General features: G+C 40.7%; 1 protein-coding gene across 1 annotated transcript; it reads left to right on the forward strand.

Moving 5' to 3' along the window:
* The first annotated feature begins 1,563 nt into the window (after window positions 1–1,563).
* CASP14 (caspase 14) lies at window positions 1,564–23,428 on the forward strand. The gene is made up of 7 exons (XM_082848769.1): window positions 1,564–2,019; window positions 3,918–3,970; window positions 5,038–5,187; window positions 8,987–9,212; window positions 9,704–9,820; window positions 18,691–18,800; window positions 23,296–23,428. The coding sequence occupies exons 1-7, from the start codon at window positions 1,689–1,691 to the stop codon at window positions 23,395–23,397; spliced, it is 1,089 nt and encodes a 362-aa protein (XP_082704895.1). The 5' UTR covers window positions 1,564–1,688; the 3' UTR covers window positions 23,398–23,428.
* Window positions 23,429–24,520: the final 1,092 nt, after the last annotated feature.

Consider the following 24,520-nt stretch of genomic DNA (forward strand, 5'->3'; position numbering starts at 1 on the left):
CACCAGAGGCCCCTCCCTGCTCTTCATTTGTTCTGTTGGGGGCAAATCATCTTAAAATTTGGAGAAATCGTCTCATTTCCTCTAAATATGGAGTAAAACTGAAATTTGCCATTATGAACTCTGATTCCAGAGGCAAGTGGCCCTGGGGTCTACATATCCCACGCCCCCAGAATTTTTTTCCTCTCCCGTAGTCTCCCACAAGTATTAAAAGTTCAGAAAGGAAGTGGCTAGTGAGCTTCAGAGGGCTTTGGAAACACTGCCCAGTGCCGTCCCCCCACTTTTTTTTTTTTTTTAAATTGATTCGTTCTTGGCTGCCTTAGACTTAAAGCAAATTATATAGGGGCGGAGCTTTGTGGGAGTAAACAGTCATCTGGCGCTAGAGATAAGGCCTAGTAAGGCAGGAGGCAAAAAGGACAGAAGCAAAGCTTTCAAGCTGCTATACTCAATTTCCAAGAATATGTTATGAAATATCTCAATCACAAGAGTAGAATAGATGGTACATTGCCCCTTCATTCACATCACTCAAATGGAACAATTATCAGGATTTAGCCACTTTTGCTTGTCTTTCCCCTCTCCCCCACCTCCTTTTTTCTTTCCTTAACTGAAGATTTTAAAAGCAGATCCCACACATCATACCATTTCACCCTTCCACATTTCTATATGCATATCTAAAAATTATGGACATTTTTCTTAGGTAACTACAACATTATTATCCTACTTGAAAAAAAGTTAACATTTGTTTTTGCTTATCAGCCAATACCCAGTCCATATTCATGTTTCCCTGATTGTCTCAAAAATTATTGTTTACAGTTGGTTTATTTGCATCAGGATTCAAACAAGTCCTAAGATTCTTTCACCAGCTGTTGGAAAGGGTAAGTAATTTTCAGGCAAACCACGGTTAAAGTGAGTCATCACTTCCTGAGGGCCCAATCAAGTCAGGGAGCCTAGCAATAGGACTCTGGGGGGTTGCAAAGCTGAGATCTGCTCTCCAAAGCAGTGCTCCTTCCACGCCTCCAGGCTGAGCAGTGTGCACTTCCACCTCCTTGCTGCCTTCAAATTCTCAAATATCAGCTTTTGTCACCATGTCCTCTCTAAAAAAAACTGGCTCAATGCCATAATCTGTAGGTGTTCTTTCACCTTCCAAGTTCTTCCCTGCTCCTTGGGAACTACTGGCTTAGGTAGCTGGTAAACACTCTAAGGTCAGTGGTTCTCAAACTTGGCTGCACACTGGAATCATCAGGGAGCTTTAAAAACCACTGATGCCTTGGTCGGCCACCCAGACGTTCTAATGTAATCAGTTCAGGTTGTGACCTGGGCATGAGTAGTTTCAAAAGTCCTCCTGGTGATCGTAACGCGTGCCAAGGCAGAGCACCTCGGAGTAGACCTGCAGAGCGGGCACCACTCGGCTCTGCTAACCCAGGCTCCAGGGGTTAAAGAAGGAGCTCTTGTGGGCGGAGCGGGGCCTCCAGGGTGCGGGGCGTGGCTCCGGGGCGGGGGCGGACCTCGGGCCCGAGAGGACGGAAGGCGGGACCTTGCAGGCAGACGGCGTCCAGAGATCTCCGGGCTTAAGAGGACGAGCGGAAACGCCTCCAGTTTTCAAAACAAAGAGGAGAAGCGGGAGGCGTGTGAGGCGCGCCGGGCTCAGATTGGTCCCTCCCGCCCGGTCGCTTCAGCATCATTGGGTGACAATGGAGGGGAGCCCGGGAATCGGCGGGCGCTCGGGGTCTCCGAAGATCCCGCCGGCCATGGAGGAGCTGCAGAGCCGCTTGCAGGAGACCCTGGACCTTCTGTCCTCGCAGGAGCTGCGCAGCTTCCGCGACCACCTCAAGAAGGTGGAGCCGCGCGTGAGCCAGGTGAAGCTGGAGCTGGAGGGCCGCAGCCCGTCGGGGCTGGCCAGGCTCCTCGCCAAGCAGTACTACCCACCGGCCGCCGCCAAGCGCGTCCTCGTCCAGGTGCTGGAGCAGCTGCCCCGCGCTGACCTGCTGCCGCGCTGGCAGAGCGCCGCCGCTGACGGCCCGGGTGAGCGCGCGGAGATTCCCAGGGTTGGGGGGACCGGAGGGGGTGCTTGGTGACCGCTGGGTTTGGCCCTACCGCCCGGGGATTCCCGGATTGGCGGAGGGAGGACTGACCGGGATTCCTGGGCAGGGGGAGGGGCTACTGACTGGAGGGAAGGGGGACTGGCGGGGAGGGGGGTGTCCTAGGAGAGCGCCGGGTTAGGCCTGGGGCACAGGTGAGCGGCGGTGGACCGAGCTTCAGTAGGGTGGGGTGGGGGAAGTGGAGCAAGGAGGATGCGGGGGTCGAGGGACCAGTGAACGCGCGGCGGGAAGTGGGGACCGGGGGATAAGAAGGCAGGAGAGAGACAGTTCCCAGGCACGGAATCGAAGTGACCAGTCCAAGAGTAGCCATCAGGGTCTACCAGTTCATTCTGGGGTGGGTTGAGAAATCAGATTGACTCAGCAGGCCTGAGATGCATTTTTAACAATTACCTCCAAGTGATTATGATGGAGGAGGTTTTTAGATGATGCAGTGAGAAACCCCGTGTTGGAATCCACCATTAGAACATTTGCCATAAATCTGGGAAGATGTGGCTTAAGATCAAGAAATGTAACAAGTTGGGGGCGGTTAGGGTTTCCCCTCGTAAGTTTAATAAATGTATGTGTGTATAATATGTGAGCGAGTTTGTGTACATAGAGAAAGAGAGAATGAGAAAGAAAGAGAAAGCACTTCTACTGGGCACACTGAGGTAGACACTAAAATACACTGTTGCTGGTCTCTGCCATCGCATGCTTATGATCTGGTTGAGTTTTGGGGTTTTTTTTTCCTTTTTATTAAATCAAAAGTACGACCGCTACTTAACTCTACACACACATTTAACATTTTTTAAGGAATAACGTAATGAGTCATTACACCAAATTCCTGGCTAATAGCTCTCCAAAAATTTGAGAAAAATCACGCGGAGGGGAAGGGTAAGCTGGGACGAAGTGAGAGAGTAGCATTGATATACACTACCAAACGTAAAATAGATAGCTAGTGGGAAGCAGCTGCATCGCACAGGGAGATCAGCTTGGGGATTTGTGACCACCTAGAGGGGTGGGATAGGGAGGGTGGGAGGGAGACGCAAGAGGGAGGGGATATATGTATACGTATAGCTGATTCACTTTGTTATACAGCAGAAATGAACACAACATTATAAAGCAATTATATGCCAATAAAGATCTGGTTGAGTTTTGAGGTATGTTGCTTTGCTGACTTTTAGATTCCTAATGGGTGACAACTGTAAACGACCTCAAAACATGGCCTGTAGGCAGAATACTGGCCCCACGAAGCCTTTGATTCTCCCTTGACTGCATCTGCACAGCACTTATCATAATGTCTCTCCAGGCTTAGTGGTTAATGTATCACACTTTTGTTATCACCCCTTTAAACTGTGAGTCTCTTGCAGTTGGTAAACTGGCCTTTTTTGTTTTTCAGAATCAACCAAACTACCCGGTATCATGACTACACACTGTAGGCACTCCAAAAATATTTGAATTGAATGCTAAGAGTTTGTTTAATTAAAAAATTAAATAGGGTCTAGTTCCTTTAACTTCATTTTTCTCTTTATTGATGTCTTGGTCTCCTTTTCTGGAGGTGCATATACACTAATGTTCATTGGTGCTTCTCCTTTTCATCTCTGGCCTGGCTCTCCCTGCCCCTGAATCTGACTGGGGCCTAAGGGAGTTCTGTTAAGTTTTCATCCTTATGAGTTTGGGAGAGGGTTTTCAGAATCCTAGAAACCTGTTTTAAAACATAAGAGGCAACTGATTTCCTTGGGAGGTGCTTCCTGTTAACAGGAATGACAGCAGATCATGATTAAGAAGAGGAAAAAGAAAAAATATGTTCTTTTCTGTTTTGTCTTTTCATGAAAATTCATTCAGTGATTCCACGAAAGATTCCAAAGAGAAGCTATGACTGTGTGGAAGGTGAATTGGTAAATATCTGGACTCTTTAAGATAGTATTTAGTCACCATTTGAACATTTTTTTGTGCTGCTTCTGTTGGATTGGAGGTGGGTATCTGTGTCATTGTCTCAAGCGGTCAGATCTTCCTGCTTTCCGTTATAAATAGGAAAAGCAAAACATTAGCCAGATAAAACCACTTTGCACGCATTAACCAAATGAGGTAAGCACTGTTAGTATCTGCATTTTACAGACGAAGGCATTGCAGGCTGTGTGGCCTCTCGAAACTACATAAATTGCTGGCTTCCGGCCTTTTTTTGCTTGTTTTATTAAGGACATTTAAAACATAAGCTAAAGTAGAGAGAAGAGAAAAATGAATCTCCAGACTCCAGCCCAACCTACTCTTTGCCCTGATTCAACAATTAGCAACGTGGCCAATCTTGTTTCATCTGCTCCTCCCCCCGCCCCCCCTCCATTATTTTGAAGCAAATTCCCCAGCTACCATATCACTTTCATACATACAATACTTGAGTATATATTTCTGAGAAAGACTTTTTCCAAACATAGCCATGATACCATTATTCTACCTAGAAACAAATTCCTCATTGGCAGTCAGCCTTCAGATGTCCTTGGCTGGCTCTTATGCCTTTTACAGTTGGATTGAGTCAGGGTCCGACTCACGCAAGGTCTACACAGTTACACTTGATGGTTTGTCTCTTAAGAGGCTTAATTTATGATACCTCTCCCTTTGACCTCTTCTCTTGTTTGTTGACGAAACCAGGTTATTTGTCCTGTAGAATGTCCCACATTCTGGATTTTGATAACTGCAGCCCTGTGTTGTCATTTACCATTTTCCTTAAACGGGCAGTTCTGGCTATGTATAGGAATTTAAAAATGAGATTGGCCTATTCGTCCTAGTTTGAGAAAGGTATTTGAAAAAATTATAAATGAAGTCATGATGAGAGAGGAAATCAGTGTTGTGCCCCTGCTCTGAGCTGGGAAACGTCATCATTAACTCCAGAAGAAACTCATTTCACATATAAGGTGTATTTGGATTTGGTTTGGTTTAAATATTGTTTCTTGGCTTTCCTTGAAAACAGGACCGTTATGACCTGAGTGGCAGGCGGAAGGCCTTCCTCATGTGTGTGACGAGAGACAGGCTGGGCGCTCACCAGGATGTCCTACTGATGGAGGACTGGCTTGGCCAGTGCCAGTTCGAAAATACGTTGTGCATCGATCCCGACAAAATGGTACCAAGTTAAAAACAAAAATGAAAATTTGTGGCTCGGGACTTCCCTGGCGGTCCAGTGATTAAGACTCCGTGCCTCCACTGAAGGGGCGCAGGTTTGATCTCTGGTTGGGAAACAAAGATCCCACATGCCTTGCGGCACAGCCAAAAAAAAAATGAAAAGAAGAAGAAAAATTGTAGCTTGGATATTATAATTTTCCTTCCTTTTTAAAAAAATTGGGTTTTATTACCTGGTTAGAACCAGGGCCTGCTGAGCAATGGATGTGTATGTCCTGATGAAATTCTTACCCAGCTTACCTGTTGTATACAGATGCTTTTGTCATGTTAAGTGTGTGATGATACTCCAGCTTCACTTCTAGTCAAGCAGGGACCTCTTGGGTCCCTGCATTTGAAGAGGGAAGGGAATCCAAGAAGGTGTAAAAGTGAGTTGGGCAAGGAGGCCCAAGGACATGCTGTGAGTCCAGAGTAGGCAAGGTCCAGAGCATTTGGGAACAGGAAGACCAAGGGGACAGCTTTGAGAGGTCATCAAGCAGCCAGGCCAGAGGAATCCCAGCAGCATTGGAGCCCAGGGGCTTTGGAAGATCCTGGTGGGACTTGCTTAGAACCATGGGAGGGGTGGAGAGAGGAGTTGCTGAGAGCCCTGGGCAGAATTGCATTGTGATTTAACTCGAGGACACAAGAAAATGAGGTGGAAGAGTGGTGGTGGTGGTGGGTGGGAACTGCATTTTGACTTCTCTGACCCCAGCTGAGTCCTGGCCCAGCCCTGCTCATGTTTGGGGATAATAACAGAGGAAAGTCCTTCATAGACCCCAGGAGGCACTGCTAGTGAATATCAAGGAACAGCATAGCAGAAGGGCTAGGAAAGCAGCACACACTGACCGGTGGAATCTCGTCTCTTACTAGTTGTTACCTTAAATCTGGTTCTCAACTGAGGGTGATTTTTGTCCCCCCAGAGGACATTTGACAATGTCTGGAGACATTTTTGGTTGTCACCACTGGAGGGTGCTATTGGCATCTTGTGTAGTTGCTGAGGTAGAGCCAGGATGCTACTGAACACCCTACAGTGCACAGGACGGCCCCCAAGGCAAAGATTACCTGACACAAAATAATAGTGCAAGAGTTCTAGAAATTCTGTCTTAAATTAATTGACTACTTTCTTATCTCTAAAATGGTGGTGGGGGGGTGATAGTAATTTATCTTGTAGGGCTATGGTGAGGATGAAATGAGCTGTGTTATGTAAAAGTTCTCAGAATAGTAGCTGGCTTATAGTAAGTGCTCAATAAATTTTGATTTTATTATTTCAAAGCTAAAAACAGACTCCTTCATGTTTCCCAAGGATTGTACCAGAATCTCTTCCAATATTATGTGATTTTTTTAATCCAGTCCTTTCCATTCAGATTACAGATAATTGCCAGTGTTCTTCTGGTTTATTCTCCCAAAGGTCCAGAAGTGGCCTCTTTCTCTACATCTTGTCAACATTTATTTGTAAATATTTAGCAACTTTACTGGTAAAATTATTTCACTGTTTCATTTTCCTGATTATTAGTTTGGTTGAACATCTTCTGGCCATTTGTGTCCTTCTGTGAATTATTTGAATTACCTGTTTGCCCTTTTTCTTACTGGATTTTCTTTTTCCTTTTTGTTTTGTCTGTGCCATGTGGCTTGCAGGATCTTAGTTCCCCAATCAGCAGTCGAACCCGGGCCCTGCATTGAGAGCATGGAGTCCTAACCACTGGACCACACTGGATTTTATTTTTCTTATTCTGTAGTTCTTTTTCCTGAATTTTAGACAAAATAGAGTGCAAATATTTTTCTCCTGCCTTGTTACTTGCCTTTTGACTTTTTGTTATCTTAAGTCAAATGGAAGTCTTTTTAATTTTTTTTAAATTTATTTATTTTATTTTTTTATTTTTAGCTGTGTTAGGTCTTCGTTGCTGCGCATGGGCTTTCTCTAGTTGTGGCAAGCGGGGGCTACTCTTCGTTGCAGTGCACGTGCTTCTCATCGCGGTGGCTTCTCTTGTTGCAAAGCACAGGCCCTAGAGCACGTAGGCTTCAGTAGTTGTGGCGCGTGGGCTCAGTAGTTGCGGCACGTGGGCTTAGTTGCTCCGTGGCATTGCAAGTCTTTTTTATTTATTTATTAAATTATTTATTTTGGCCGCACCATGCGGCTTGTGGGATCTCAGTTCCCTGACCAGGGATGGAACCCAGGCCACAGCAATGAAAGCGCCAAATCCTAACCACTAGACCACGAGGGAACTCCCCTGGAAGTCTTAGTTTTTGTGAGTAAACTCATCAGTCTTTCTGTTTGTTGCCTTCTTGGCTTTTATGTCTTGATTAAACCCCATGATTTCCCAACATAAAATTTTTGAAAATTATTTTTCTGTAACATTTTTATAGTTTAAGGTTAGCCTACTCACTGGAATTACATTTTTTGGAACAGTGAGGTGGGAGGTCTAACTTTATTTCCAAGCCAGTCATCTCATTTTGTTGATGATACATCCTTTCCCGACATATTTGAATTCCATTCTTATCATAAACTAAATCCCTATATATATATATTTGGATCAATTTCTATATTCTAAAATATTCTATTCATACATTTGTTTATTCTTAAGCTGGTATATCAGTGTTTTGTTCACCATGATTTTATAGTACCTTTGGATGTCTGATAGGACCTATCCTATGGGGGATTCATTGTTTTTTATGGTTTTTTTGCTTTTTTTTTTTTTTAAACTTCTGAATGTTCTTTGCTATTCTTGAGCACTTTGCTGTTCCTGAGCATCTGTTCTCTGTGACCTTGAGAACCATCTGGTTAAGTTTCACAGAAATCCTTTGAGATTTTAATTGACATGACATTGAATTGAGATTAATTTAGAGTTAACTGGCAAATTAATAGTATTGAGTCATCTCAGAAACATCGGTATGTCATAGTTTATGTTGCCTCTTCACTAAAGTTTTTTTTTAAATAATTTTCTTCACTTAGGCAATGTGCATTTCTTGTTAGGTTTATTCCTACGTATTGTTTTACTTTTTTTATGACCATGAATGGATCCCTTTTCCATTATGCGGTTTAAATTATTATTCCTGGGTAATTGGGGAGCTATAGATCTTGGTAAATTAACTTTGTATCTGGTCAACTTGCTGATCTCTAGTTCTAGTAGTTTTTAGTTGATTATATTTCTAGATAGTCATATTATCTGTAAGTTGATTATATTTCTAGATAGTCATATTATCTGTAAGTAATGAGTTTGTTTCCAATGTTTAAACTTCATCTAATTTTTTACTTTACTTTATTGAAATGGCTAGGATCTTTGTTACAACATGTATGAGGCTAGTGAGAACAGCCATTCCTGTCTTCTCTTTTTAGTGGGATTGATTCTGATGACGTCTCCTGATAGATTCTGGCAAGTAGATATGATTGGGTAGACTCCTCCATTCCCTTCCATTTCTAGCTTATTGAGGGTATTAATTTTATAAGATAATTTTATATATTAAAGTAAGTTAATAATATAGCATTGAAATACATTAACCCTTTGGGGAGCTATAATTCTGTTATATTTTGTGGTAGAGAATCAGAAATACCCTAATTTTGTCAAACAAGAACCACCAGTGGTACAAGAAGAAATCATATGAATTCCGAAAGCAATCAAAAGGGAATTGACAAGTTATACTGACTCTGTTAGAGATGCAGGTATTTTCATATTTGTCGTCTCATTGGATCACCTTGTAAAGGAGCCATCTCTGGGATTTCTGGGTTTTCCTACTTGCAGTTCTTTTTAATATGTTTTCCTATTTTACAGGAGTTACTTGGAAAAATAACATCATTTCGAGATGGACTAAATGAAATTAAAGATGACATTGGCTGTTGCCTTGTTGCTCTTATGTCCCACGGAGAAGAAGGCTTTATCAAAATGAAAGATGGTGAAAAAGTCAGCCTGGAAGGCATTTTTGAAATGTTTAACAATAAAAATTGTCCAGCACTTCAAGAGAAACCAAAAATCTTTATAATCCAGGCCTGCAGAGGAGGTAAGTGGAGACCTCTTTGTAATAGTTCTGTTTCTAGGAAATTCTCATATTGATGATTGAGGAAAGAAAACTGAGTTTTAAAAAATTATTTTACATTAGCGGACGCTTAGCTGATGTAACTTTAGTTACATAGTATAGTAGGGACTTTGAGCTGGGAGGAAAGAATGAAGGGAAAGCTTTCCTGGGATAGGATAGTTAATTTAGGCTGAGGAAGGGTCTAAGTCTTTAAATTCATGAGGTGGGTTGGGGAACCTCAAATTCTGGGAGAGAGGTGGGCGATTTCCAGGGGATGTCCCACCGTTCATGTGATTCCAGGTGGCTTGTGGGACTAATATCTGATTTATGTTAACTTTGGTGGATATTTCTCTCTCTTATGGAGATACAAGCTTGTTGTGACTTTTATTAAAGATTACTGGTGTCAAAAAAAAAAAAAGATTACCGGTGTCAGTGGTGTATTATCATAGTTTGCATTTTCATTCCTCAAAAAATAGAGAGAAGAGACAGTGGTGTTGAAACGGATGATGAACCCATGGACTCGGATGATGGATCAGAGAAGAAGAGGCTGCCTACATTCAGTGATTATTTCATCATCTATCCCACCCAGGCAGGTAAGACAGTGAGGCTTGATGACAGTGAGATACACATTCGTCCAGAGGGTTTAGCTTATTCCTAATGATTTTGAAAATCTTTTTATTTTTTTTTTAGCTGTGCCACGTGGCTCATGGGATCTTAGTTCCCCGACTAGGGATTGAACCTGGGTCCTCGGCAGTGAGAGTGCTGAGTCCTAACCACTATACTGCCAGGGAATTACTGAAAATCTTTTTAAAAAATATTATCTGTGCTTTACAGATTGATGTACATAAGGAGAAATTTTCATTAACCTATCCATCTTCAACTGTTCCACTTTCAGAGATGGCAGGTTTGCATCTGACTGTTCATCTCTTCCAGGAAGATGCCATCCTTTTAGCAAAGTATCACATAGTAAATAAGATCATCGGCTCTCATGTGAAAAAGATCTTGGTCCAAAGCCAGCTCTGCCACTTGCTGTCTTTGAGACCTTCAATATTTCTTAGCCTCTAGATATGTCAGTTTCTTTATGCAAAAGAAGAATGATAAAATATACTTGTGTCATTGGGATGTTATATAAATTAAATTATGTAGTGCAGGTATTGTGCTTATCATAATAACTGGCATAATAAGGTAAAAAAGAAATTAATATTATTACTAATATATTATGCTGATTACATTATTATTCTTATTATTACTATACTATTAATACTAATAAGTTAAAATCCAAAAGAATCTTGTGTGCTGAAGGGGTGAACTTGATTCAGTTGTGAAAGGGAAACAGGAAAATGTAGAGAAGATAGAAATAAATGGTCAAGGGCATTTATTTAGCTGTTTTTATCTTGATTTTCTCCAAAAAGGATTAAAATAGCTTATGTGTGTGTATATACACATATACACACGTATGTGTGTGTGTGTGTGTGTGTGTATATATATATATATATATATATGCAATTCAAGATAAAATGTTAGGGAAGAAATGGAAGCAGAGGAAACTAAGGACAATAATATAAAATGAAAATATCCCCATTAAAGTTAGATGTAACTTTATTCATCCAAGAGAGATGAAAGCATATGTCCTGGGACTTCCCTGGTGGTCCAGCAGTTAAGACTCCGTGCTCCCAATGCAGGGGGCCCGGGTTCGATCCCTAGTCGGGGAACGAGATCCTGCGTGCATGCCACAACTAAGAAGCCTGCATGCTGCAACAAAGATCCTGAGTGCCAAAACTGAGACCTGGCACAGCCAAAAATAAATAAATATATAATAAATAAATAAGTATTAAAAAAAAAAAAGAAAGAAAGCATATGTCCTGATAGACACTTGTAGCATAGCAAGTGCAAGCAGGTTTATTTGAAATAGTCAAAGACTGGAAACAACCCAAATGACCAACAGGTGAAAGAATAAACAAATCGTGGTATATCATACATGGAATACTACTCAGCAATAAAAGAAATGAGCTCCTGATGCATGCTACAGCATAGATGAAGCTCAGAATAATCCTGCTGACTGAAAGAAGTCAGACAGAATAAAGCAGATACTGTGTGGTTCCATGCATATAAAATTCTAGAAAATGCAAACCAGTCTATAAGAGAGCAAATCAGTTGTGTTTGGAGATGGGAGTGGAGAGGGAAGGAAGGATTACAGAGGGGCATGAGGACATTGGAGAGGGCTGATTGGATTCATTATCTTGGTTGTGATGGTTTCACGGAAGTATACATATGTCAAAACTTATTAAATTGTTTGCTTAAAATATGTGCAGGACTTCCTTGGTGGTCCAGTGGTTAAGAATCCATGCTTCCAATGCAGGGGTCATGGGTTCAATCCCTGGTCAGGGAACTGAGATCCCACATGCCGCGTGGTGCTGCCAAAAATATATATATATGCAGATGCTTGTCAATGATCAATCATACTTTAATAAAGCTGTAAATTTTTTTAAAAGTTAGATGTAAGACAAGCATGCCCACTCTCACTCCTACTGTTTGACATGGCATGGGTAGTCCTAGCTAATTCATTAAGATAAGGAAAGATGTAAGGATCAATATTGTAGAAATCAATAGTTTTGAATATCTAGCAGTAATCACTTACACATATAATAGAAAACAAAAAAGATACCATGTTATTTTTTCTTGCTTTAGTGAATGATGTCTAGGAATGACTAACGAAAGATGAGCAAGAACTTTATTAGAGAAAATGAGAGAACATTCCGGAAAGGCATAAAGAAAGACCTGAATCAATGGTGGGAAATACCATGCTCATGGTGGAGATTTTCAATACCATGGAGATGGCCTTTTTTTTCCCCAAATGAATTTGTAAATTGAATTCTACGTGTTTTTTCATGGAATTTGACAAACTAATCACAAAATTATTATGGAACAGTTAAGGGTCAAGACGAGGAATCTTGAGCTCCAATTTTGCTGAATGAATGAATTTCATGACTATATGCTGGCTACTTCTGTTGAGCACTAGAGATTCAGTATTGAACACAAGAACTAAAAATCTCTGCCTCCATGGAGCTTATGTTCTAGGGGAGGAGATGACAGTAAGCACATACAGAAAACAGATCCTGGGTTGCTTTATGATTCCATGTCTATGAAGTTCAAAAACAGGCAAAACTAATCTATGGTGGATGGTAGAAGTCCGGGTGCTGCTTGTCCTCAGGGTGCACAGTGTTTGGAGTGGTTATGACCAGAGCAGCAAGAGGGGACTTCTGGAGTACTGGCATCATCGTGTTTCTTGATGAGGGTGCCAGGTATGGGGGTGTGTTCATTTTAGGAAAATTTATTGAGCTATTATATACCCTTATGCTTTGCATACTTTTCTGTATGATGGTTACCCTTCAGTGAAAAGTTTACCAAATAAAATGTTAGATGGTGATAAGTGCTATGGAGAAAAGTAATGCAGGAACCGGGGAGAGAGAGTATTGAGGGGTAGAAGTGGAGATTATAATTTTTTTTTTGTTTTTTTTTTTTGGCTGCATTGGATCTTCGTTGCTAAGCACAGGCTTTCTCTAGTTGTGGCAAGCAGGGGCTACTCTGTTGCGGTGCGTGGGCTTCTTATTGCTGTGGCTTCACTTGTGGAGCACTGGCTCTAGGGTGTGCAGGCTCCAGTAGTTGTGGCTCACGGGCTCTGGAGCTCAGGCTCAGTAGTTGTGGTGCATGCGCACGGGCTTAATTACTCCGAGGCAGGTGGGATCTTCCTGGACCAGGGATCTAACCCATGTCTCCTGCATTGGCAGGTGGATTCTTAACCACTGCGCCACCAGGGAAGTCCCGAGACTGTGGTTTTAAAAAGAGATGTGTAGAGATGTTTCCACTGAGAAGGTGATTATTGTGTAGAATTGAAGGCCATGAGAGCGTGAGCTATGCAGATATTTGAGAAAATGTGTCATCTAAGATATGAATACTTAGTAGAAAGCAATAACAAAAACTCTATCATCCGGTACATAGACAAACAGATCATTGGGATAGAATAAAGAATGTAGAGGTAGACCCAAATATATAGGGAAATGAGACACATGACATTGATTAGCCATTGCTAATCAATGGTGAAAGGATGGACCGTTTAGTAAGTGATGGGAAAACTGGCTTCTCAACGGGAGAAAAGCAAGTTTCTTTTCTTTTTTTTTTTAAATTTCATTTATTTACTTTTGGCTGTGTTGGGCCTTCGTTGCTATGTGAGGGCTTTCTCTAGTTGCGGGGAGCAGGGGCCACTCTTCATCTCATCGTGGTGCGCGGGCCTCTCACTGTCGCGGCCTCTCTTGTTGCGGAGCACAGGCTCTGGACGCGCAGGCTCAGCGGCCATGGCTCACGGGCCTAGCTGCTCCACGGCATGTGGGACCTTCCCAGACCAGGGCTTGGCAGGCAGATTCTCAACCACTGCGCCACCAGGGAAGCCCAAGTTTATTTTCTTATTTCTTGTTGTAGGGTTTCTTGTATCTTTAATCACGTGGGCTCTCTATCTGTAGTTATGTTCCCTTGTTTACCTCTCATATTTCTGGCTTTCTTGTTTTTCTTGATCAGTCTTGCCAGTCGTTTATTTATTTAGTTAAGAACCCATTTTTAGTTTTGTTAATCCTCTCTATTATTATGTTTGTTTTTGATTTCATTCATTTGCCTCATATTTCCATTTTTCTCCATTTTTTAAGGGTTTATTCTACTCTTAATTTCCCAGCTTTTTCAGTTAGGTACTTGGGTCATTATTTTCTACCTTTTTAAAAAAAATAAGCATTTTTAAACCTATAATTCCCCTCTAATTACTGCTTTCACTGTATCTTTTATATTTTAATATGTAACATTTTTATCCTTCAGTTCCAAGATACCCATTAGTTATTTAGAAATATGCCTCTAAATTTTTCTGGTATTGAAATTTTAAAATTTATCCTTTTATTATTATTATTATTTATCCTTTTATTATTGATGTCTAGTTTATTCTTGAGAAAGAATATCAACTATACCAATCTGAAATCGGTTGAGACTTGATTTATGTCTTGATCTGTAGTAAATTTTTTTTTGCGATACGCGGGCCTCTCACTGTTGTGGCCTCTGCCGTTTAGGAGCACAGGCTCCGGACGCACAGGCTCAGCGGCCATGGCTCACGGGCCCAGCCGCTCTGCGGCATGTGGGATCCTCCCGGACTGGGGCACGAACCTGTGTCCCTTGCATTGGCAAGCGGACTCTCAACCACTGCGCCACCAGGGAAGCCCTGTAGTACATTTTTTAATGGCTATTGATCTATCATGAGTATTCTATATGTGCTTAAGAATATGTGTTCACTTCTTGAATACAAGGTTCTATATATTTCTATTAATTGAGCTCAGTTGTGTTGTTCCAAGTCTCTACTAAAGGTCAAGCAGATATATTTAGTAATTTGTTTGCTTGACCTGCCAATAACTGAGATAATGTGTTACTATGTCATGTTATCTTAGTGGATATGTCAGTTTCTTCTGTAGTTCTATTATCTATTTTTCTTTTCTTTATGTATTTTGAGGCAACTTTAGTAGAGGCATATGATTTTAGAATTGTTACACTTTGTGGTGAAATAAATATTTTAATCATTGTTTAGTGAACCTACTATCCCAAATAGTGCTTTTTTCGGTATTAGTTTTTCTCTGATATTAATATAGATACCCCAGTATTCTTTTGGCCCATATTTGCCTGGTATATCTCCTTCAGACCTTTTTCTATTAACCTTTCTGGGCCTTATGTTTTAGGTGTCCTTTAAACAGAATATAACTGGATTTTGTTTTTTAATCCAGTCTAATATCAATCTTCTTACTGGTGAGTTAGGACAATGTATCTTTATTGTGACTATTGATATATTTACATTTTTACCATTTTACTTTGTGCTATTTACTTTTATTTGCTTTTCTCCCCTCCTTTATTGCTCTTTTTTTTAAAAAATTGAAGTATAGTTGGTGTGTACAATATTATGGTAGTTTTATTGCTCTTGTTTTTGATTGATTGTGAGTTTAGTTTGTTATTCTTACATTTTATCCCTCTACTGACTTGGAAGATATGTGTTTCGCATCTCTTCTTCTCCTGGTTCCCTGTGAAATATTATAAGTAAGTAAGCTTATTTTTACTCCCTGGTGATACACAGAACCTTAGAACACTAATTCTCATCACCTTCCACACTTAAGTGCTATTGTTCAACATTTACTTCTAACTTTTATTTTTTGTATCTTTATTTATATGAAATTATTTATGTATTCTTACACTCCTTCTCCTTCCACCCTAATTTTCTTCTAAATTAGGACATTAACCCAACACATTTTCATCAGATAGGTTGGCATGTTCTAGGGTGACAAGCACTATGTTAGGTAATGCCTATTCCTTTTTTAAAACCCCACAAGTTAGAACACTTCTGTAATATTTTATACAGTGTATGTTTGTTTATATTTATGCATGTGTTTACCATTTTCTTCTCTATCTGTCCTGAATCTCAGACCATTTTCTTTCTTCATGAAGTATATCCTTTAGAAATTCATTTAAGGAAGATTTATGGGTGGTAAGTTCACTTTACACCCAAATCTGGCCGATGATGTAACAGTGTCTTTGCTTGTTCTTCCTTGTGATTCCATCATTTATTTCTTTAAACATTTCATGCACAGTTATTTTATATTTTTTACCTTATACTTTCAATATCTAAAGTCTTTGGGGATCACTCTTGTGGTCGTTCTGTTGCTTGTCACTCATGGGGGTTTGTTTCTTTGTGTGTCTGAACTCTTAGCTCATTTATTGAATCTTAATCTGTGATACTCCTGGGGGCATAATTCAGTTATGCTTTCCTTTAGAGAGGATTACCACCCGCACGTGGACCTCTGTAGCTCTGCTCAGGGTCACATGGTTAATGCAGGATCTTAAATTCATCTCCCTATCTCCCAGGTACACCTTCCAGACTTGACATTTACCCTTAGACACAAGCGCAACTCTGGTTTTCCCGTTTGCTTTCTGCTTCTAGCTCAAGTTTCAGCTTCCTTGTTTGGAGGAATGGCATGCCTTGGGGATTTCCATTCATTCCTATCAGCCGAAAATAGTATTAAACTTTTGCTTTAATCAAGAATTAAGATTTATACCTGGAGGGATATTTAAAACCCAAAGTGCCCAAAGTGGAAAACTTGGAATATGTGATAAAATGAATCTTTTGGATCATCCATTTTTTTTTGCATGATCCCAGATCTTTTAATTTTTAATTTTTTTTTTTTTTGACAGGAAAGTAGGATTTATTGGTGGGCACGAGTAAGGAGGGGACAGCAAGGCTCTCGTGAGTGCAGGGCCCGCCATTTGTCCAGAGGGCCGCAGTTAGGGATGTATATGACCCCACAGCCATCCGGGATGAGCTGCTTTTCTGCCACCATGTTTTCAAATTCACCTGCATTAAACTTAGTAAATCGCCACTTCTTGGAGATGTGGATCTTCTGGCAGCCAGGGAACTTGACCTTGGCCCTGTGGAGGGCCTCAATCACATGCTCCTTGTTCTGCAGCTTGGTGTGGATGGACATTGTGACTTGGCCAATGTGGACCCTGGCCTCTGCACCTTGGGGCTTTCCAAAGGCACTGCGCGTACCCGTCAGGAGCCTGGACTGGGGACAGCATGCCAGTCGTTAATGTCCACTGGAAAGGGCTGTCTCCAAGATGCCTTAGGGCAACCCATACAGGCAACAGGCCGCATACACTACCAAGGAGGCTGCTGTTTGCAGCCATTGTGCACCGGGCCCCCATGGGGAAAAGAGCACAGTCGGCTTAATTGGCTGCAAATATTTTTTTAAATTTTCAATTGATTTATTTTTTATTTTGGCCATGCCATGCGGCATGTGGGATCTTAGTTCCCCGACCAGGGATCAAACTTGTGGCCCCTGAAGTGGAAGCTCGGAGTCCTAACCACTGAACCACCAGGGAATTCCCTTGGGTCATACCTGATTGGATGAGGCAGTACCAAATATGTGTGGGGATGGGGGGCAACGGGTACTTCCATATACCATTGATGAGAGCAAGTTATAATGCCTCTTTGGAGAGCAATGTGTGATACCTAGAAAGTTTGTTTATTCCACGACCCAGCAATTTCACTTCTGGGTATACACCCTAGTGCTGCAGTCTCCAGATCAGGGGGCCACAGTGAAGTCACACAGCTATACTTAATTCTGTGAACCACCAGCTCAGGTGAGGTATGGTTCCAAAAATTAGATCGTGCTGTGTTCTTTTTGATATCATATTTTGGTGGTATCTAGGTTTTGGAGGTTCGCTGAGCTAAAAAGCAAATACCATGGTGGTATCCTAGGTTGAGAAGTCATGCAGTGTCCAAAAGGGGCACACATCTGATTAGTAATTGTGGTTATTTAAGAATGAGGGAATTCCCTGGCGGTCCAGTGGTTAAGACTCTGTGCTCTCACTGCCGAGGGCCTGGGTTCAATCCCTGGTCGAGGAACTAAGATCCCATGAGCCGCTCGCACAGCGCAGCCAAAAAAAAAAAAAGAATGAAAAAAATATTTTTTTATCAATTTGTATGACCATCACCTTTCAGTTTTTTTGACCATCTATTCATGTGCATATTGGCCATCATGTATCTTCTTTTGCCCAATGTTGTATTGGGTTGTTTGTTTTCTTATTAAGCTGTATATATTCTGAATACAAGTCCTTTCTCTGGTACGAGTTACAAATACTTTCTCCCAATCTGTGACAGGCTTTTCATTTTCTTAATGATGTCTTTCAAAAAGCAAAACTTTTATAAGCATTGATGGTTCAGTGGTAGAATTCTCGCCTGCCAAAAAACAAAAGTTTTAGATTTTAAGTCCAATTCATCATCTTTTTTTCTTCTATGGCTTATGATTTTTGTGTCGTAAGAAACTTTTGTCTACCCTGAGGTTGAAAGATGTTCCATGTTTTTTCTGTCCCAGCCCAGGTTTACTATGAGAGCGTGCAATCTTAATATTCCCATTGAACTTCCATACTATATAGACATATTTCATGTTTTTCAGCCTAATAATAAAGATAATTTCAGTAAACTCTTGAATACCACCAAATAAATTCCATATGGTTGTATTTAGGGCGATTTAGCTTAAAATGCTAGAGCAAAAGTCAGCAATAAAAAAAATAGAAAAGGAATAAATAAAGCAAATATGACAAAATGATAACTCTTGGATCTGAGGGATGATTATATGGGGGGTTGTTAAACTTTGCTTTCTACTTTTTTGTATATTTGAAAAGTTGTATTTTAAAAATGCATATAAAAAGAATGTCCTCTTGAGAGGTTATGTGCTATTGGTCACATGAGTTCTCTGTGATTGTATCTTAATGCAAGTGTTTCTATATTCTCGATTCAAAGCCATTTTCCAGGTTTTAACTATGGGTCAAAGAACAAGTTTGCCGTAAGTTAGAGGAGGAAAATGGATGAAATGACTTTTTTCCTTTGTAGATCATGTGGCTTTACGGGACCCCCGCACCGGCTCTGTGATGATCAAAGCAATGACCGAAGTCTTTAAACAATATGGAAATAAGTGGCACATTGCTGACTTCTTCACCAAAGTAAGTAAATTCCAAGTGAACATGTGCTCCATTCTGTCTAAAGCTAATGCACTTGATGAGAACATTTTCATGAGAAGATTGATTTAAGCCTGAGAAAGCGTGAGAGATGGTGAGAAGTTGTTTGGAAACAACAGGCTGATGGTGCATTAAGAGGACTGTCGCAGAAGTCATGGCCGAGCCAGGTGCGAAGGGAAACTGATAGTGACACTTTATTCATTGGTACGTGAGTGAGTTGGATTTTAGGTGAGCTTTGAAGTTCTGCTTGCTCTCCAGTTGCTGTTCCCTGCGCTTCACAGATATTAATACATTGAGTCTTCCAACAGCTCTCAGGCAGGTACTGGGATTCCCATCTCCTATTACAGATGGAAAGCAGCCTTGGCTTTCCAACCCAGGCAGAGCACTTCTAGAGCTCATGCCTTAACCACAGTTATATAGGATTACTTACTCCTTATCTCCCCAAGTTATGGTAGCTATTTTTATTTCTTTTAAAAAATTGTTTAATGCTTTACATATGATGCTTAACAGCTTTCAAAACTCCTTTTCACCTCATTTTTATTTTTTAACATCTTTATTTGTGTATAATTGCTTTACAATGTTGTGTTAGTTTCTGCTGTATAACAAAGTGAATCAGCTATATGTATACATATATCCCCATATCCCCTCCCTCTTGCATCTCCCCCCCACCCTCCCCATCCCACCCCTCGAGGTGGTCACAAAGCACAGAGCTGATCTCCCTGTGCTATGCAGCTGCTTCCCACTAGCTATCTAGTTTACATTTAGTAGTGTATATATGTCCATGCCACTCTCTCACTTCGTCCCAGCTTACCCTTACCCCTCCCCGTGTCCTCAAGTCCATTCTCTTCGTCTGCGTCTTTATTCCTGTCCTGCCCCTAGGTTCATGAGAACTTTTTTTTTTTCGATTCCATATACATGTGTTAGCATACAGTATTTGTTTTTCTCTTTCTGACTTACTTCACTCTGTATGACAGACTCTAGGTCCATCCACCTACTACAGATAACTCAATTTTGTTTCTTTTTATGGCTGAGTAATACTCCATTGTATATATGTGCCACATCTTCTTTATCCATTCATCTGTCGATGGACACTTACGTTGCTTCCGTGTCCTGGCTAATGTAAATAGTGCTTCAGTGAACATTGTGGTACATGTCCGTTTTTGAATTATGGTTTTCTCAGGGTATATGCCCTGTAGTGAGATTGCTGGGTCATATGGTAGTTCTATTTTTAGTTTTTTAAGGAACCTCCATGCTGTTCTCCGTAGTGGCTGTATCAATTTACATTCCCACCAACAGTGCAAGAAGGTTCCCTTTTCTCCACACCCTCTCCAGCATGTATTGTTTGTAGACTTTTTGATGATGGCCATTCTGACCGCTGTGAGGTGATACCTCACTGTAGTTTCGATTTGCATTTCTCTAATGATCAGTGATGTTGAGCATCCTTTCATGTGTTTGTTGGCAATCTGTATGTCTTCTTTAGAGAAATGTCTATTTAGGTGTTCTGCCCATTTTTGGATTGGGTTTATTTTTTTGATATTGAGCTGCATGAGCTGCTTGTATATTTTGGAGATTAATTCTTTGTCAGTTGCTTCATTTAGAAATATTTTCTCCCATCTGAGGGTTGTCTTTTCATCTTGTTTACGGTTTCCTTTGCTGTGCCAAAGATTTTAAGTTTCATTAGGTCTCATTTGTTTATTTATTTTTTATTTTGTTGTTGTTGTTGTTGTTGTTGCGGTATGCAGGCCTATCACTGTTGTGGCCTCTCCCGCTGTGGAGCACAGGCTCCAGACGCGCAGGCTCAGCGGCCATGGCTCACGGGCCTAGCCTCTCCACGGCACGTGGGATCTTCCCAGACCCAGGCACGAACCCTTGTCTCCTGCATTGGCAGGTGGACTCTCAACCACTGTGCCACCAGGGAAGCCCTATTTTTGTTTTTATTTCCATTTCTCTAGGAGGTGGGTCAGAAATGACCTTGCTGTGACTTATGTCATAGTGTTCTGCCTATGTTTTCATCTAAGAGTTTTATAGTGTCTGGTCTTACCTTTAGGTCTTTAATCCATTTTGAGTTTATTTTTGTATATGGTGTTAGAAAGTGTTCTAATTTCATTCTTTTAAATGTAGCTGTCCAGTTTTCCCAGCACCACTTATTGAAGAGGCTGTCTTTTCTCCATTGTATATTCTTGCCTCCTTTATCAAAGATAAGGTGACCATATGTGCGTGAATTTACCTCTGGGCTTTCTATCCTGTTCCATTGATCTATATTTCTATTTTTGTGCCAGTACCATACTGTCTTGATTACTGTAGCTTTGTAGTATAGTCTGAAGTCAGGGCGCCTGATTCCTCCAACTCCATTTTTCTTTCTCAAGATTGCTTTGGCTATTTGGAGTCTTTTGTGTTTCCATACAAATTGTGAAATTTTTTGTTCTAGTTCTGTGAAAAATGCCATTGGTAGTTTGATAGAGATTGCATTGAATCTGTAGATGCTTTGGGTAGTATAGTCATTTTCACAATGTTGATTCTTCCGATCCAAGAACACTGTATAGCTCTCCATCTGTTTGTATTGTCTTTAATTTCTTTCATCAGTGTCTTATAGTTTTCTGCATACAGGTGTTTTGTCTCCTTAGGTAGGTTTATTCCTAGGTATTTTATTCTTTTTGTTGCAGTGGTAAATGGGAATGTTTCCTTAATTTCTCTTTCAGATTTTTCATCCTTAGTATATAGGAATGCCAGAGATTTCTGTGCATTAATTTTGTATCCTGCTCCTTTACCAGATTCACTGATTAGCCCTAGTAGTTTTCTGGTAGCATGTTTAGGATTCTCTATGTATAGTATGATGTCATCTGCAAGCAGTGACAGTTTTACTTCTTTTCCAGTTTGGATTCCTTTTATTTCTTTTTCTTCTCTGATTGCTGTGGCTCAAACTTTCAAAACTATGTTGAATAATAGCGGTGAGAGTGGGCAACCTTGTCTTTTTCCTGATCTTAGAAGAAATGGTTTCAGTTTTTCACCATTGAGAATGATGTTGGCTGTGGGTTTGTCATATACGGCCTTTATTATGTTGAGGTGTTCATCTCATTTTAAGGTAAGCTCTTGGGGGAAAAATGTTAAATGGAAGGAGTATAGACCATTTTGACAGTCATTCTAACCATATTTCCAAATCTCTTGTATTGCTCAATTTCTCTTTTTAAGAAATAGTTTCTCGTCAGCGTCTCAATAAAATGTAATAATAGAGACAGATTTAACCTACCGTAAGTAGAAATCCATTTTAGTTAATGCTAAGTGAAAGTTGTTTTGCCGACTGGTGTTCATTAAGTCTTTATTGAACAGCATTCATTGTTTTAAAATTGAAAGCCGATATTTTTTAACTGAATGAAAGATTCTTTAAATTCTATAGTGCTTTACAATTTTCAAAAGTTTCACACATGTTTTCATATAATCCCATAATAACCCTTCTCCCCCCACGCCTACATTACCCCTGCACCCTTCCCTCTCCCCATGGTAACCACTAGTTTGTTCTCTATATCTGTGAGTCTGCTTCCTTATTTTTTAATTTACTTGTTTTGTTTTACTTGTTGTGTTTTTTTAGATTCCAAATATAAGTGATATCATATAGTATTTGTCTTTCTCTGACTTATTTCACTTAGCATAATACCCTCCAAGTCTATCCATGTTGCTGCAAATGGCAGAACTTCATTCTTTTTTATGGCTGAGTAGTATTCCATTGTGTGTATATGTGTGTGTGTGTGTGTGTGTATCACATCTTCTTTACCATTCATCTGTTGATGGACACTTAGGTTGTTTCCATACCTTGGCAATTGTAAATAATGCTGCTACGAACATTGGGGTGCATGTATCTTTTCAAATTAGTGTTTTTGTGTTTTTCGGGTATGTACTCAGGAGTCGAATTGCTGGGTCATATGGTATGAACAGCATTCTTTTTTTTTTTTTTTTTGAAATGTGGGATCTTAATTCCCCGACCAGGGATGGAACCCGCACCCCTGCAGTGGAAGCGTGGAGTCTTAACCACTGGACCGCCAGGGAAGTCCCAACACTGTTCATTTTTAAAGCACTTGCTAAGTAGATACTGGCAAGAAAGTCCAAAAGTGAGCATGATGCGACCTTTGCATTAAAGGCACTTAGAGCTTAGTGAGGCAGCAGATAGTAAGGTTACAAGCAGCACTGGAATTAATAGAGCTATTGGATACTTTGGACAAAACATAATCCAATGCTTTCATATGCCATGAGTTACCAAGGCTCAGAGGAGGTTACTATCTTGCCTGATGTTACCCAGGGGCAAGTTGACTTGAACCCGGGTCTGTGCACGCAGCCACTCGATGCCTTCAAGCACTTGGTGGGTGGTGTCTGCATTGTTTTCCTGGTGCAGTCAGAGAATTCTGCCGTCTCCTTCTGTGGGCTTTACTAAGAGGCTTTTGCTGAGGGCTTTACATTCTTTTGGACAGTTTGTGCTTTTATCTTACAGGTGAATAACAGAGTGGTGCACCGTGAATTTAATCTTCGTAATGAACCAATAAAAGTATCACTTGTAATGGAGTCAACTTTAACTAAATTTGTATACTTTTGACATCAGGAAGATTAAAAAAACAAGGACTGCTTTACAGTAGAGTTTGAAAAGAGCTGTGAGCATTTATAGCATTGTACTAATGGTTACCATTTTGCATTATTTTTGTCATTGGTTGTATTTGTCCAATTTGTTTTGTATATATATATATATACATATATATTATTTTTCTAAGATTTAACTATGCTTACTTGATACTTGTAAATAATTTGACTTTTTTATTTTTAAAGATCACTGTTTTCTGAAAAAAACGTTTTCCTGAACCGTTACCAAAACATGGACGTCCAGCTCCATTTGTGTACTGTTTTCATCCTGTGTTTCTCTTGGTGATTACACCCTACCTTCTCCACTGTCAGCTTGATGCTGGTGTTAAGCCTCAATTTCTTGACTTAGTCAAGAATTGCCTGTATGTGGTCTTGTCCTCTGTTTCACCTTATTTACCCAGATTGTTTTCTGCAGTCAGTCTGATCTCCTCTTTGACTCCGTAAGCCATTCTCAAGTCTTACCTGGATGTCTCTGTGCCCTTGATGCCTTCATGTGTTCCACCTTCCATCCATTTCCCCGCTTCCTCCTTGCTGCCTCATACCTTTGAACTGCTGTTTTCTCCACCTGGAACCCTGTGTTCCACCCCACATAGGTAAGTCCTCTCCATCCTTCAGAGTTTGGTTCAAGCATCACTTGCACAGGGAAGCTTTCCACAGCCCCTCATGCTAGGTCAGCTTCTTCTAAGTGCTCAGATACCCTCTGCTTCTCTTCTGTAGCATTGAAATGACTGTCTAGTGGCTGTTTAATCTCTCTCTCCAGTTCAGTTGTAAGATCCGAGAGGCAGAGGCTGTGTGTCTCATTCATGGCTGCATCCTAGCTTCCATCTGTGCCTTAGGACACAGAGAAGCCATGCAATGAGCGTTGAGTGAGTGACTGATCCCTGTCTTTTAATTATTTTATCCATCCCTCAGACCTCTGTGCATATCTAGCCACTTGCTACTTAACCCCACACACGTGGATGTCTCACAGCTACTTTAACTCAACAAGTTGGACGTTAACCTGAGTTTCCCCTAAATCTCTTTATAAAACCCATCCCATTGTTAATAATCCTTTGACTCCCCACTGCCTGCTGGATATACCC

The sequence above is a fragment of the Leucopleurus acutus genome (genome assembly GCF_964270905.1).
Source record: "Leucopleurus acutus genome assembly, chromosome: 10".
Lineage (NCBI taxonomy): Eukaryota > Metazoa > Chordata > Mammalia > Artiodactyla > Delphinidae > Leucopleurus > Leucopleurus acutus.

What these genes read in the sequence shown, in the direction of transcription:
- CASP14 (XM_082848769.1), top strand. Translation starts at nt 1,689, where the DNA reads ATGGAGGGGAGCCCGGGAATCGGCGGGCGCTCGGGGTCTCCGAAGATC. An exon ending in CGCCGCCGCTGACGGCCCGG is followed by an intron (nt 2,020 to 3,917) that starts GTGAGCGCGCGG and finishes AAATTCATTCAG; the next exon opens with TGATTCCACGAAAGATTCCA. An exon ending in CATCTATCCCACCCAGGCAG is followed by an intron (nt 9,821 to 18,690) that starts GTAAGACAGTGA and finishes TTTCCTTTGTAG; the next exon opens with ATCATGTGGCTTTACGGGAC.